Source organism: Mauremys reevesii, linkage group 6, assembly GCF_016161935.1.
Source record: "Mauremys reevesii isolate NIE-2019 linkage group 6, ASM1616193v1, whole genome shotgun sequence".
Taxonomy (NCBI): domain Eukaryota; kingdom Metazoa; phylum Chordata; order Testudines; family Geoemydidae; genus Mauremys; species Mauremys reevesii.
The window spans coordinates 46,067,887-46,084,025 of record NC_052628.1 but is presented as its reverse complement, the minus strand read 5'-3'; the positions used below and the strand labels follow the sequence as shown (position 1 = coordinate 46,084,025).

Here is a 16,139-nt window from a genome sequence, read left to right as displayed (position 1 = left end):
TGACACCCAGTTTGACTACCCCTGCCCTTGAAATTAGCTTTACTATGAACCCCAACTAAGTATATCCTACTGTGCGTTTGATGTGAATTAACATTGAAAAAGAAGGGTATTTAGGCAAATTATATCAGTGTATATATTTTGTTGGATTTGTTTTAACAGTAGCCACAGGAGTCAGTGGATCCTGACCCCTGTCACCTGAGAGGTATTAATGTGTTGTTGCCTTGACCAATGTGAGGTGAATGGGGCCAGAAAGTAAAGACCAGAGTCAGCCCTAGGCTCCTGTCACAGTTGTCTTACAAACTAAAGGCTCTGGAGCCAAGAAGAGCTGTGAGCTCACAACACTGTTGCAGTAAATTGAGGGGCAGATCCTGAGCTGGTGTGATTTATCATGATTTCTTTGGAGCGATGACAAGTCACAGCAGTTGAGGATCTGCCCCTCATTGTATATGGTGGTCAGTTGACTGCAGCACTGCTTTTCTTCATCCTAATCACATAGATAGTCATCTACCATTTTGGAGCACTGCCATACACTTATGAAAAGCTATTGTTCTTAATTTCAGTCCTTGCTAAGGTTAAACTGCTCTTAAATTTTGTGAGACAAACAAGACTACTGACTGCAGCTCTTTTTACAAATGTTGGTTTTTGAAAAGAGGGTATGTGTGTTTGTATCAGACAGTCCATAGCATACTCATGAGGTTCCTTATTGCTTTTCTTCTCACTGCACTGTCTTTAATTTCTCTTAGGTTATGTCTACACTAGAAATGCTACAGTGGCACAGCTGCGGCACTCTAGTGTGGACACTTACTACAGTAATGGAAGGAGATCTTCTGTTGCTGTAGTAAATCCACCTCTCTGATCTTTTGGATTATGTATCAAATTCATACATATAGTAGATAATCTTCTACCAATGCAAGTATATATTTTATTGACCTCTTTGTTCCCCAGCATATTAAATGGACCTGTTCTCAGTGATAAGGAGAAAAAGTGTGGAAAGCAGTGTGAAGAAGGGACCACATTCACACCAATTTACTCAGATGATGGACTCAATTATAAATCTATAGGCTGAAACCATGAGTACTTTTTTTTTTTTTTTAAACTCCAGGTTTTGTGGTGTTTCTCTAGTAGGTCTGTAAAAACAAAATCTGCTTTAATGTAAATGTCCATCAGAAGAACACAGGTATTGCCAGGAGCAGAGCAAGTGGTAAAAATATGATGAATAATTGTGAGGAAGACTGGTAGTTCTACTGTGGTAATTCTCCTGTCCCGCAGCATACAGAATAATAAATGCCTTTGTTCTAAGTAGCTGGGAGTAGCAGTAGATTAGAGGTAGCTTTAGTGGGTGGCTCTGGCTGATGGCATTTTGTCAAATAACACTTGTGGAATTTTGAAATTATTGTTAAAACATAATGTAAATAACTGCAGGTAAGTTATCATTTGCGGGCGTTATCCAGGCATGGTCGCTAATCAGGAGCATTTGGCCTAGTGTGCAAAACCAAATAGAATCAGGTTGGGGAAAGCCATGCACACCTAGAGATTGCAGAGCTCTCTGAAGAGCACATGTAGATGAGCACCTCACCACTTGTGCACCATAACTCCCTATGCCATATCCAGCCCTCTCACCTCTAATTTCCCTCTGAGGCTGCAGTATACATGTGGGTAACTGCAGGCTCTACTGCCTCCTGGACAAGGTGAAGATGGGGAGAATTGCAGCTGTCTCTGTTTTTTCAGAATGAAACAATATACCAATCTTTGTGAGGAGAGTGTGGGGCAAAGAGCTGTGGCTTGGGAAGCTCCTGCCATGCATAAGCAGAGATTATGAGGTGGGCCCCATCTTCAGCAGTGCTGGTTGGGTCATTCCCTGTTGAAGTGGCTGCTCCATGTTCCATGACATGTTTACCATTTGTGGGGAAGTGATTTTTGACGTAATAGATGTCTCTCTCTTCTTGGCTGTGCTGTCAGTCAGGGAGATGGGTTTCAGACATGCAGTCCATTTAAAAGTCTTCTCATGGTAAACCAGAGGAGAGAGAATCCTCCTCCTTTTCTACTCTTCCCTGATCAGGGTGTCCCCTGAAGTTTGAGAATTTGCATTGTAGATAAAACAGCTGCTTCTGAAAATGCCATTGGTGACTTCAATACACCATGTGTAAGCTAAGAAAACTGGTTACATTCCTGAACTTCCTTCCCCTATTACTGCAAGTTTAGAGACTATTCAAACAATAGACAATAGACTGTAATGTCTGCAAAGAACATTTGTATCATGTTGATGTGTCTTGGCAAGCACAGGTTGTAAGAATTTGAAACTTTAAGAAATTAGTACTTGTCATATATTTATAAATGATCCTGAGAAGGAGGTGAACAATAAGGAAGCAAAATTTATAGATGACACACAAGTATTCATTTTAGTCAAGACTAGAGAAGACTGTGAGGAACTTCAAAGAGACCCAACAAAACTAGGTGAATGGGCATTGGGATGGCAGAGGAAAATCAATGCTGGCAAATGCAAGGTAATTAAAGCACGTTGAAAGGCATGATTTGAACTGCTCATACACATTCCCGTGTTCTAAATTAACTCTAATGATTTAGGACAAAGATCTGGGTTTCACTGTGATCAGCTTGGTGGAAACATCTACTCAATGTGCAGAAAAATAAACAAAATCTGAGCATGAAACATGTAGTAATTTAATGCCGTTAAATATATCTGTTGTATGCCTTCACTTTGACAGTTGTGTTTGGTGCAAGCAGGGGTGAAAGTAACTTAAAGGACTTACTGGTATGCCAGAGTCCAGAGCAGGAGGGCGGGGGCCTCAACCGGAAGGGGCGTGGTCTCAACCAGAAGAGGCAGGGCCTTTAGAGCCCCGGGCCCTTTATATCTCAATGCGGTAGTGGCAGCTGGGAGCCCAGGCCCTTTAAATCACCCCCGGAGCTACCAGCTGCAGAGGAGGCTGGGAGCCCTGGGGCTCGGGGGCCATTTAAAGGGCCTGGGGCTCCAGCCGCCGCTACTGCAGCGGAGCCCTGGGCCCTTTAAATCACTGCCTGAGCCCTGCTGCCGGAGCCCCTGCAGTAGCGGCGGTGTCTGGCTTCCCCCGGCAGCGATTTAAAAGGCCAGGGGCTCCCGGCCACCGCAATTGCAGCAGAGACCCCGACCCTTTAAATCTCCGACTGAGCCTCAGGGGCTCCCGGCTGCTGCCGCTACCCTGGGGTTCGGGGCTCTGGCAGAGATTTAAAGGGCCAGCGGCTCCACTGCGGTTGTGGTGGCTGGGAGCCCCTAGCCCTTTAAATCACCACCAGAGCCCCGCCGTCATTATCTGAGGGCTCCGTCAGCAGGGCTCTGGCAGCAATTTAAAGGGCCTGGGACTCCAGCTGCTGCCGGGAGCCCCCGGCCCTTTAAATCACCACCTGGGGAAGCCAGTCTGGTATGGCGTACTGGCTCTTGCCGGTATGCTGTACCAGACTGTACTGGCTTACTTTCACCTCTGGGTGCCAGTCACCCATTCTCAGAAGAAACCTAGCAGAGTAGAAGGAGTTCAGAGGAGGCTGATGAAAACAAATACATTCATGGCCTTTTATAATAGTATAGACTAAAAATGTGAAGACTGTTTAATTTAGAGAGAAGATAAACAATGAGACATTATAGAAGTATGCAAAGTAATGAATGGCATAAAGAAGAGAAATCAAGTCCTCTCATTATTTGCCTTTTATTGTAGAAATCTTTGCTTACTTTTATTAGGCCATAGAAAAACACTTTTGGTGAAATTGAAAGGAAACAAATTTAAAACTGATGAAAGGAAATACTTCCCCTGGTGCCCATTAATCTGCATTTCACCCATGAAACTCACTGCCACTGGCTATCACTGAGGTCAAGGATTAGGATTCAAATTAGGATTAGATATTTGTATGGGTAATGAGAACATCCACAGTTACACAAGACTGGATAATTATATATAAGGAGTGAATCGTCTTGCTTCTGAGCAAAAGCCAACCACTAACTGCCTGTGGTTAGGAAAACAAATTTCTTCTGTGGACTAATGAGAACATAAATGTCCGTTTTGTGGTTTCTTGTCCCTATTTCTGAAGGAACTGGTAGTGGCCACTGTTGGAGACAGGATAGTACCCTAGATGGATCCCTGGTGTGAAATGGTATGACAGTTCCCATGTTCCTGTATATCTATGGGATTTATCAATGCAATATGAACCTGACATTCCAGGAGGTCTAGGTATTCCAAAACTGATGCCTATACCATCCATTTAAATCAGAGTTAACCCTTTTGAGGTGATCCACGGCCTGTTCTAATTCACTGGAGTCATTAATAGTACATATGATTCAAACAAAATGTGTGTGGTGGTATTTAATATTGAAGTAAAAATCCAACACTTGCAGCCTTTGAGGAAAGTGTTCTTCTCTGGCCTAATAAAAGTAAGCAGAGATTTAGTTAAGGCAAAGAAAGAACGATGACCCATTAAATTACATTTTGCATAAATCAAGCGCTTTATTTAGTGCTTGTATACTGCTGCGATTTTCATCCATGAAAATTTGATAGATGTTTGTATAATCGCACTTCAGAATTGCATTTCAATTGAATTATTTTCTTCCAACAAATGTATCATTATCTACTACAAAAATGTGGATTGGGGAATCACTTGAAACATAATACAGAAGTAGTCCTGCAGACCTCAGCAGTCCAAAAAATAATTGAAGTGAAGTGAGGAATGTTAACAAGCTCAAATGTCATCATCTTCCAAACCTGACATTTAAACTGCATCACATATTCACTCTTCTCCTTTATGTGGAATACAAGAACACATACATTGTGGGGTAACTAAAAGAAATGTTTAATGGAGTTCAGTTCGCAAACAGTGGACATGTCATTTTTGTGTTGGCTCTTGTACAGCCACATTTGAGCCTGTTTATAAAATGTAGTTTGTGTAGTGTAAAGATGTTGGGGGAGGAGGGGATAATGAGTTCCTGCTGAATACTAATTGCCTACGAGTTGTTCAGGGAGACTGTATAAGAATGGAGGATTTGTTGTAAATTAGTCACTAGCTCTATTGTGCATTGCTATGAGGTTAGACCAGTGCTGTAAAGGTGCCAGCCTTACAAAATCCTTATGATTCATTGTCTAACTTGGTGACAGTACGAAGGAGAAAATGCTATTCAGACTAAATATTATTGGAAAGAGGGCTCCCCTAATGCTTGTATAATCTTCCTTTATAACATTTAGGCTTCTAGCTCATGTAGATTTGGAAAGATGGGAGCTGCAGCCTATTGAGTGGGGTTTTGGTGTTTTTTTTCATCTGCAAGATCCGAATGTCTGCTGAGACTGATGGGGAACCTATTGCTCTGGAGAAATATATAGTCTAGCAGATTGATTACTTAATGTTATTAGCCTACTTTAGATTTCTTAATCTTCTGCTTCTAAAGCTCCAACTTTTAGCATAGCTTTACATGCAATCCTTTTATTAAAAATTATAGCACAGAAACAAGGTTTAGCATTTAAAAAAAATGTATTGTAGTAGGGTTGTTTACTTTTGAGACACATTTTCTCGTTCCAAACTTAACTCCTATTGTTTTCATTTACATCAAAATGAAAAGGTGGGTTAATGATTCATTGGCACACAATGACCTTTCAAATAGCTGTGGACCATGTTGTGGCAGCACTACTCTGAGTTCTCATATTTTAACCTCCTTGGGTCTGCTTTCATATTTACAGCCTGATCTGTCTACGTGCTTGGACGCCTGAAGAGAGCAAACATTTACAGCTTCTCCCTCCTCTGCGTTTAGAAGGCAATTTGATCCTGCCTTGTCCATTCCTTTATTTTACATCCCTCTTAGACTTGACTTGCTTTTGAATACGACTAAGTGCAGCTTTGAGTATCTGCTGTCTGATCTGTTTATTTTGTAAAAAGAATGGACTCAGATTCTGATTCACCTTTTAATTATTCTTGGCCTTCCTTACCTAAAATGAGGATTCGAAGAAGGGGAACCAAGCAAGGTAGAAAAAGCTATCTTCTTTTTAAACCCCTGTTCCTTAATGGTTCTACCTCCTTTTCATTGTCTTCTTGCTGATCATGTGCAAGTAGATGTAAAAAGCCTTCTGGAATAAACAGATTTTCTAGCTTTTTTTCACCCTCAGTGTAACTTGTCTTTTTAAAATCAGAGACACTCCGTTTGTTTAGAAAGAGAAATTAGTTTTATCCAAATTACACATTGTGATTTTCCGTCTTGTTTATATTTCTTTATATGCACAGTGAATTTTTCTTCGGGTCTTTGACTCTGAGCTGTTCTGACATACTAAGGACTTACAAAACAGTACTGCAACAACTGTTATAAGCAGATTCTCTGTACATATAAGACCTGCATAAAGTCCTGTTTTGATTTTAGGGGTGATTTGTAACTTAACTGTGTAGCAGTGGTTAACAGCTAGTAGGGAAATATTTAGTTATAGGCAAAAATCAGAACATGGAGGAAAATCCTTTTCTGTCCATAAAATAATAGATGACAGGTCATCTTTACTTTGACTTGCATGAATTCTTGTTTAATTGATATCCTCTTTCCTCTTTGCAGAGAAGGCTTTGGGAGGTAAGTGTTATGAATATCATTGTAGCAAGGTGGTGTTGTAGAGAGCATAATTTCCTAAAAAGAAATTGCAGTTGGAAGGTAGTAGCTTTATGACACAGAAGGTGATCATTGAAAATCTTGCTGGGGATAGCTAACTTTTACTTGATTTTATGAGAAGCAGTAAAATGATTACACCAAAGGGAAACGTGTAATCTTTACCCTTTCCTTTCATGAAGTTGATTTTCAGTTTTTTTAGGAAAGAAAAATAAACAAGAAAAATAAGGTCCACAACCTCAGCTGCTGTGAATCGGTTTAGCTTAATTAAAATCAGTGGAACTAGGCTGATGTACAGCAGCTGAGAATCTGGCCCCAAGTTTGTTTAGAGCTCAAAAATGTTTATAAAATGAACATTTAAATGGGTGGGGGAAGGGAGAGGGGCGAACCCTTTTTAGTTTGCTACATTTATTCCTTTCCAAGAATGTAGGTTTTTTGTCATGTGTGGGTATGTATGAATTCTGTCAAGAAGGTGAAATGAGTTTTTGAAGTATCATGGGGGTATCGTCTCTGTTCAATAGCTCATGAAGACCCACTTTATCTATGAAGTGTCAAGCTGTAAGCCCACACTCTGTCATGGTTTTATAATTATTCTGTATTTTGTCAACTTTTGCCTTCAGACAGTAAAATGTTTGGGACTCTGATGCTATATTTTTGCATCACATTCTACCTGCTGCACAGCACTGAGTACACCTGTGATGTTATATACATTATAATTATCTTCTCTCCTCCATAGGTGGTTTTTATCTCATTAATGTTAATAGTATACCAGTACATCTGTCTATCAAATGCAGACTAGGTCATATGTGTGGCGGTTGCTATAGCAAGAATACACTACTTTATAGTGTGAAATGTATTCTACCTGCATAAATGCCAAGTACTCTGGGAGGTTGGGGAAGGGAAATCCAAGCCAGGACAGGACACTTCTACAGGAGGCTACTGGTTTGTGTCTCCTCTCTATTCACCTCTGGTCAGCCTCCATTGTGTCCTCCTAGGCCAAACCAAGTGGTCCCAGTACAGAGACCTTTTTCCTTGGTGCATAGGTGGTGTGCAGGCATCCCTGCCCACCTGCAATCCCAATAGTGCCTCACCTCAATCCTTATGTGTTTATGGAGTTTAAGTGGTACAAAGAGCCTTGCGCTTCCCCTCTTGCACAATGTGTTAATTCCTCTCAGATTGAATAACAAAGTAAACAGAAACACAAATGGTTGGAATTAAAGCTGTGGACATTTTTCTGGAAATTGCAGAGACGTCATTCTGTAACTTTAAGATACTTTCCATCTGGCTTTGTGGTGATTTATAAGGGATACAAAATATCAAAAAAACCCACCCCAAACCCATGCTTTCCTACAGACAGCTTAGTGTGATCAGATACACTTCCAGCAATTTTTCTTCTGGCTAATATGAGTTAAAGAGAATTGCTAGTTGCTGCTACCACAACCAGCAAAGCATAAATCGTAGGCACACAGCAGGCATGGTGAGACATCAGTAGTAGGAACCGGTGGGGCCTCTCAAGTGTGCTACAGCTACTCTACAGCTAACTCGTTTTAGTAATAGGAAACTGCCCTGAACAAGTTATGTAAATGTGGTTCTGCTTATTTTCCAAGCTCAACCCTGCTGAACTACATGTCTCTCATGAAATAAGCATGTTGAAAATTATGATCAAGATTTTCATACATGGGTGCCTAAAGTTAGTCACTGAGGCCCCTACTTTGCAAGCTCCTTAAGCACATGTCTAACTTTAAGCAGGCAAATAGTTGCATTGAAGTCAGTCTGGCCCCTTAGACTCCTCATATGCTTAAAATTAGACAGAAGCTTAAGCACCTTGCTGAACTGGGGTGTGAGGGACAGATTTTCAAGAGCTGACCACTTCATTTGGGTGCCAGTGTGGGAGCTGAGCTCCTTTAAAATATATCACTCCATTTGGGGAGCTGAGTACTGTTGGAAATCTGGGTCCAAATCTGGATTGAAATGCTTAAGCACCCAGGTTTGAAAAGGTTGGCCAATGTGCTTAATTGTCTGATTTTTTCCTTCCTTGTTCCATAGCTGTAATACTTCAAGTTATACATTAATCCATATTCAGATTGCTGGAGGTAATTCTGGTGAGCTGTCTGAAAGCTATTTATTGTATCCAGAGAAAGGAATTAGTCATTTTTTTTCCTGGCTCCCAGTCTGGGCACATTGATGTATTTCAGTTCTCTCTCACTACGCATGCTTTTTTAAAACTTCTTGACATAAGCTTTGACTTGAGTGGAAAAAAAATCTTCAGTGTCGTTATGTACTCGCCATTCTGTAAAGTAGGTCATTCAAGGCTATAGGTTTTCTTGTGCCAACACAAAACACATTTGAAATTAGTATTATTTAGAAGCTCTGCTGTTAAAAATGAACATATTTTTGTTAGCATCCCTGCTTGCTGAAATGTGAGATTCTCAGGTAGGATGACAACGTAACATGACAGAGAATAAAGTTAGATGATGCACTGTGTTTCCAACTAACACTTTTTTAACATTTGGGCATTATTATTTCTCTCATCCAGCAACATTTTTTTGCTTTTGAATCTAAATAACAATAACATTCTTTACTGTCATGTAAATCTTCATTTACCATGTCAATGATGTTGATCTACATACTCTGTTAATAGAGAGAAAAGGTGGGTGAGTTAATATCTTTTACTGGACCAACTTCTGTAGGTGAGGGAGACAAGATATTACCTCACCTGCGTATCCTGTTGACGATATGGCTACAACAACTCTGTTAATAGAAACAGGCATCCTTTTTTAATACTAACTTTGCCTATTGTCTTGGTATGGAACATGGCGTAATAGTATTGAGATTTGTCACTTAGAGCAACCCAGCCAGCCCTGCTTGAAAATTGCATTAAAAAGTGAGGGCCTTAATGACTTCTAGGTTTTGAATCTGTCAGATTTTTCTGGGTAAATAAATCACAATCCCTTACAACAATCTATCAGACATATAAACATTTTAGGGCATATTCACCATCACCCTAAACGCCAACTGTTGGGTTTTCGCCAGTGTATGTTGGCTTAAAGGTGAGGGGGGAGCTCTGGGGTGGCAGAAACTGTGCTGAGGTACCAGGTTGTGGCCGCATAAAAAAGCCATAACGCTATTTACAGGGCAAGAGGACTACAACAGAATTGCATAGCCTGAAAGCAGGCAGCATTGGAGTGTGTGTGTCTAGGATGACGCACAGTGATACCAGTTGGGTGACTCTTCTTAAAGTCTTCCACCTTCGGAATTCGTACTGTAGGCAATGAAAGCTCCATTCTGTAGAACCCACAGTGCCAATCACAGGCAGATGGCATATGCCATCTAAAGGGGTGACTCAAACGCTGTGACCTCATCTGTCATAGGGTTCACCATACTCTACACGTCCTTGCACCAGCTTTGCGAATTTGGCCCATTTTTTTAAATGATGTTTTATCTTGGGTCTTCAATCATAGCAACAGGGATAGAGTAGATGGGTATTACTGAGGTATTTTTGTGGAAGCCACCTTTTTAGTTGGCATTTCTAATTTTTCAGGAACGTAAGTAAGGGCTTTCAACATGTTAGTATTAGCAGCTGATTTTGTAATATAATGGGCCAGAAGTTACTTCCATCGAAATCAATAAGAGTTTTGCTATTGATTTCTCTGACATCAGGATTAAGTGCAGTATTTGAATTGTAACTGATTGCATGTCAGGCAGAAAGCAGTCAGTGGGGCTGCAGGAATTTGGTGCATAACATGTACGCTTGCTATGGTTTTGACAGTTTAAAAAAATATGACCTGGCCTTTCCAGAGGAAATAAGTTACTAGTGCGGTCAATGTATAATTATTAGTGCTCTCACATGAGTTCAGCAAAATCTTGAAATACTTTTCCTGTTATGAAGTTAGACTGACTTAGTAGTCTTTTCATCCACGTATGAAATCAGTGGGAGGGTCTGCTTTTGTAAGAGCTGCAGGATTGCATTATATTGGAAAGCCCAAATAATCCACTGAAGTTTAATATGTAGTTAAAAGCCCATTGGACTATTCAGAGACTGCAGCTTTAAAAATAAACCACCTGAAACATCACCAGCAAAACACATTATCCCTATTAATTAATAAAATGCTATAAATAAAGATTTAGTGGCTGAAAATATCCCAAAGAATTATATATTTTAATATGCCCATGTGTGTTTGCAATAGCTCTTTGCTGGAGTTTTCTGCACCAGATTATTACTCCCTTATATAGTAGTAAAATCATGCAGTATTGTATGTGGTATTAAAAGTGCACTATGAATAAAAATATAACATATGGATTTGTCTTCGGCTTGGGATGCATAACTTGTAGCATGGTCAGTTACGTGATGGTAGCACTGTAGCAGTGGGGACTGTTGCTTACATGAGTAAACCATCTCAATAGGAATTGGCTCTGATTTGCACATTGACTCAAAAAGGCCTGATACCTAGACTCTTATTCAGAGCAGTATATCAGCTCTATCCACTGTACTGTCTGAGTGTTGCCCATGCCAAGTGCAATCGAAATGTATATGTACTAAAGGGGGAGCATATTGTGGAAAGTAATAGGTATGTAAAAAGCTGTGCAGGACTCATTATTTTTATTTTCTGATCCATGGTTCAGAACCAGCACTTGAAAAGTTCACTTGCTATTTACTGGTTTGCCAAATACTAACATTTTCCATGTGATTTTAACTGCCAAATATCTGCCAAACTGCTGTAGAAAACAATGATTTATACAGTTTTAAAACAGGGATTCCAGGTTTTAGTCAGGCATAAAGAACTGATTTATAGCTCCAACAGTTCTCAAGATGGCAGTCACGAAAATCATTTTGGGATTCAAGCAGGAAGGAAAAGCAAAAGGGTAATATAAAGGATGTGGTTTTGTGGTCTGAAATCTCACAAACCTGCCCGGGCTAGAAACCAAATAGTTTATAATATACTATTTAAAAATTGGAATTTTCAACTTCCAGGTGGCAAGAAGATTTTTGTTTCAATCCTCATGGGTTGTGAGAGATGAGATTTCACAGTGATGTGAAACCTGTATTTGATTAGGACATGCAGGTGAACCAACGACAGACATGTGGGATGGGTTTTAAGGGGCAGACCACAACTTGATTTAACAATGGGGAGTGGTGTTATGTGCCCCACCCCCCATTCTCACATACCAGGCATTTAATTGGATCCTGGTCAGTTACAGGGCTCCTGCCATATAACCAATAACCCAGGGAATACCTCTTGGCCTATGCCTAGGACTTAGTTTACTTCTGAATCCTTTCCATCCCTCCACGTCCACCCCAGGTCCCATCCCTCCAAGTGGAGGGGTAGTAAAGGATCCAAAGGGAGGACCTCAGTCTGCAAAGACTTCAGGTCTCCTTTTTCTCCCATAGGTAAAAGGACATAATGCTGGGTCTCATTTACCCCTTGGCAATGGTCCCTTTTAGCCTGATCTGCACTGGAACACTGCCTACAAGTAGAGATGAGCTTAAGCAGTCCTTCCTAATGTGAACCTTTTAAAGTCTTGAATGCTGTATCCTGACCATGATGCTGCGAGGAAGGCGGGGAAAAAACCCACCAGACCTCTTGCCAATTTGGTTCAACAGGAAAAATACCTTCTTGATCCCAAAACAGGGAAATGATTAGACCTGTAGCATCCTAAAAACGGCAGCAGCTACACTGCAGCTAAGGAGACGGGAGTACTGGGTAGGTAGAAGGAGCAAGAGGCTTTTGAAAAGCCTGGGAGAGAGCTGATTGGCTAGCCTGTTACCCCACCCCCAGCCAATGGGAAGGAGGCTGTTTGGGGTGGAGAAACCCCCGCTCCAGCCACACACATGCTCCTCCATTCGCTGCTCCCCTATCCTCCCAGGCACTGTGTACATCACCTGTAGTCCATTCAGGATCCCTTTTCTGTTGATTGTGGGGAATGGGCATTGTTCCTTGGTCTAGCATTGCTATTTTGGCACTGGTCCTGGATTTAATAAAGCACGTCCCAGACCTTGACCAGTGTAATTTCCAGTCATTGCCGTCACATCTTATCTCATGTCTGTGTGCACTTTGAGGGCCATACAGCATCTTCCAGAGGCAATTATATTGTTTTCTTTGTTTTTCCGCCTATATCCGTAAATCTTTATTGGTTTCCTCCTCCTCCTGTGCTTTGCAGGAAATAGGTTGTAGTCCATAGAACTGAGAGGAAATTACTGTATAGTTTTTGATGCCAGACAAACTTGGGTCAAACCTGTCTTTAATTTTTAAAAAGTATAAACATTTTCAGTAAAGAGCCTGATGTGTGTCTCAGTCAGTTTTACATCAGTGTATTGCCATTGATTTCACTAGGGAACTCCTGGTTTTACATGTTTTTTTGGAATGTTACCTTTCAAGTCCATGACTGCCCATCCTGCCTAAAACTGAACTGGCTGGCACTTTGTGCATTGTTGCTCTCTGATAGCTTTCAAATTCAGCAATCAGCTGCTGAGATGAGGCTACATTTACCAACTTGACTTAATATTTAGTACTACCTAATTAGGCAGATTGGTCTGCTAAGTGGTGAATTTGTGCATGAGCCCGCTCCTCATAAGCAGCTTGAAAAGCAAGGTGTCTGCAGAACACACTGAAAATGTTTCCATAGCTGAGCTAGGTTTTTCTCTTGGATAAAACAATAGGGTTATGGAACCAGCATCCTGCAACATCCAAAGCTGTGGGTATTTTGGTAGAAACTAAAGTAAAAAATGTGTGTCATAGGTACAGTATTTTAGTAACCTTTAATTAATCATGAAATCAATAAGTTGTTATAGTTCCAAAAGAAAAACATGCATAGCCTTCACTGGCAGTGTCTTACTGTCAGGCCAAGTCCTGATTTATTACAATAGGTGAGAAATGGTCACTTCTTAACTGCATTTTATTGATAAGCATTGTTCAAATGACCTACCATATATTGGGTCTCATAAGTTTGTATATTCCTCAGCACTCAGTCGCACTCCTTTGATATACTTGAGAATGTTCTGAATACAAATATGGTGGCTATGGCCAATTGTCATCGGTGGCACCTTGCTACCAAGTGGAAGTAAGACTGTGTCAAGTGTCTTCCACTTGCATCATGCACAAGTGGGCAGAGAGCTGAACATAGTTCTCAATGGTCAGCGAATAAAGCATGATTCCTACCCAGTCTATCTTGGTGTCACGTTGGATAGAACTCTCGCATAGGGAGGTCAAAACGCGCAACAACCAGCTCAGAAAACCGGCCAGAACGACATGGGGTGCCAATGTCCAAACTTTACGCACTTCAGCCTTGGCACTCTGTTATTCAGTGGCAGAGTAGTTCAGTCCAGTATGGGCTCGCTCATCTCACACAAAGATGATCAATTTACAACTAAATTCCACCATGTGTACTATTTCAGGCACGCTTAAATGTATTGGTCTACCATGATTACTGGTTCTCTGCAATATTGCTCCACCCAGTGTTTGCAGAGAGGAAAACATAGCAAAGCTTGTGACTAAATTGCTTGATATGCCACATCTACCATTAATTAAAAACTTGTTTAATGCACCACATGGTCTTCTGCCCTCATGGTGCCTGTTGTGAATAAGTTTACTGGGTGAGGGATTTACAGTAGAGGATGGATGGCAAGCTTTATGGTCTGCAGAGAAAGTGACAGATAGTTATTTTCTCTTGGACCCCACTCAATGTCAACCTGGGTTTGATTTACTGCAAAGGCAAGGAAGCCTTCTGAACTGGTTTTGTACTGGACATAGAATTTGTGCTGCAGCAGAATTTCGGTGGCATTTCAGAGACAGTCCACTATGTCAATGTGGGCAGCCACAAACCATGACACATTGTTGAGGACTCCAAAATGACTCAACTTCCTGGAGGTCTTTGTGCCTTGAACATCATGGATAAGAACGCTGAGGCTTGGCTCAACTGGATTCCATACGCCAAATAAATAATTGATGGGCATTATTTATCTCTTTATTTTTCTACCATATTGGAAGTAGCATGGTAGAATGATAGAGAATATCTGAGAAAATGAAGGCATTGTTTGAATGTAAATGTGTAACGTCTTTTTACATGAGAAGTTCAGACCTTATATAATATACCATAATTACATAAATTCCATTCCAGTCCCAAAATCTTATCTCACCTTGTACACTTTTCAAATACTGTCACTGTACATCAGGAACAGAATCCTAATGCAGTTTGAAAATAGAAACCAATCCTATCCAAGGGCCAGGAATCCTTGTTTTAAAATAGCATAAATCATTGTTTTCTGCTTCTAGCAGCTTGTCCAGATATTGGTTTCTAAAATCATGTGGGAAAGATGGTAGTTTGACAAACCAGTAAATATGTTTTTGTGGTACATAAACTTTTCCCAGTTTTTTTTTCTGAACCATGGATCAGAAATAGAAATTGCCAAGCTCTGCATATTTATCATCTTCCATAGTATGCTCCTCCCACATCAGGGCTGCCCAGAGGTGGGGGGGAAGTGGGTCAATTTGCCCCAGGCCCCGAGTCCTTCAGGGGCCCCCACAAGAATATAGCATTCTATAGTATTGCAACTTTTTTTTATGGAAGGGGCCCCCGAAATTGCTTTGCCTCAGGCTCCCTGAATCCTCTGGGCGGCCCTGTCCCACATACACATTTTTGTTTAAAGTTGACATGGACAATATCTACCAGAGAGCTAGATTCCTATACCAATGAATGAATTATGCTAATGACTAAATATGGATCTTGTCTTGGAGACTGGGTTGGAGTACAAGGTCTTTCCAATTTATATTTCATTGTTATGAACATAATAATGAAAGGCTTTCTATTGCACCCACAGCACTAAAGGTGTGGCACTATAGAGTATTTAAAGACGAATGAAACTATGCAGTAATTAATGCTATCAGTCATTTCATTGCAAAGCATATTATTATGATATTTATAAATTGCCTTTAAATGTCCTTCTGCAAAAATGTAAAAAGGAAGTTACTATCCTACATAAGGAAAATCCTGGAAGTAGTACACTGTATATCTGGCTGGACGGCACACTGGAGTCTATGTGGAATCAGGGAAGAAATCCTTTCTTCAGGCTCTAGCATGGCTGCTGCTATATTCTGGTTTCTCCATCTGTACAATGGTGGTAATAATTTTTATTATGAGCAAAATCTGAAAATCTGTAGAATTTAAGATGGTCCACAGTGCCATGCTTGAATAGCTAGCTAGGTAGCTATGACTATTCTCATTTGCAGTTTATTGAACATTAATATATTGCTAGAGCTGTGCAAGTAACTGATTTTTTGGCTTGTTGCAATTTTGAGAAATTGAAAAAAAAATTCTTTTGGATCAACCCAAAACTGACAATTTTCAGAATTTTTGGCCAAAAAATCTGAAAAAAATTGTTTTGGGTTGAACAAAATGTTTTATTTGGATTTCGGGCATTCTTACTGTTTTTTAATAAAAGCAAAGGAAATTTTGAACTGAAGGGCTAGATTCACCAAGGGGCTTAGGAACCGTTCACAAAACAGAGGTGATGGTGGGGGTAGCGATGCCCTCC

At 40.6% G+C, this 16,139-nt stretch overlaps 1 protein-coding gene across 15 annotated transcripts in view; it reads left to right on the top strand.

The window, feature by feature from the left end:
* Positions 1-16,139, top strand: part of ARHGEF28 (Rho guanine nucleotide exchange factor 28) — a 183,240-nt gene that overhangs the window by 79,761 nt on the left and 87,340 nt on the right. Inside the window, exon 1 of one of the 15 annotated variants that reach the window (XM_039544717.1) lies at positions 5,827-5,990. The exons of the other annotated variants lie outside the window; for them this stretch is intronic. Coding sequence (XP_039400651.1) covers positions 5,906-5,990 — 85 coding nt within the window. The 5' untranslated portion in view covers positions 5,827-5,905. Of the gene's footprint in view, positions 1-5,826; positions 5,991-16,139 lie in introns of those variants that run through there. 15 annotated transcript variants of the gene reach the window in all.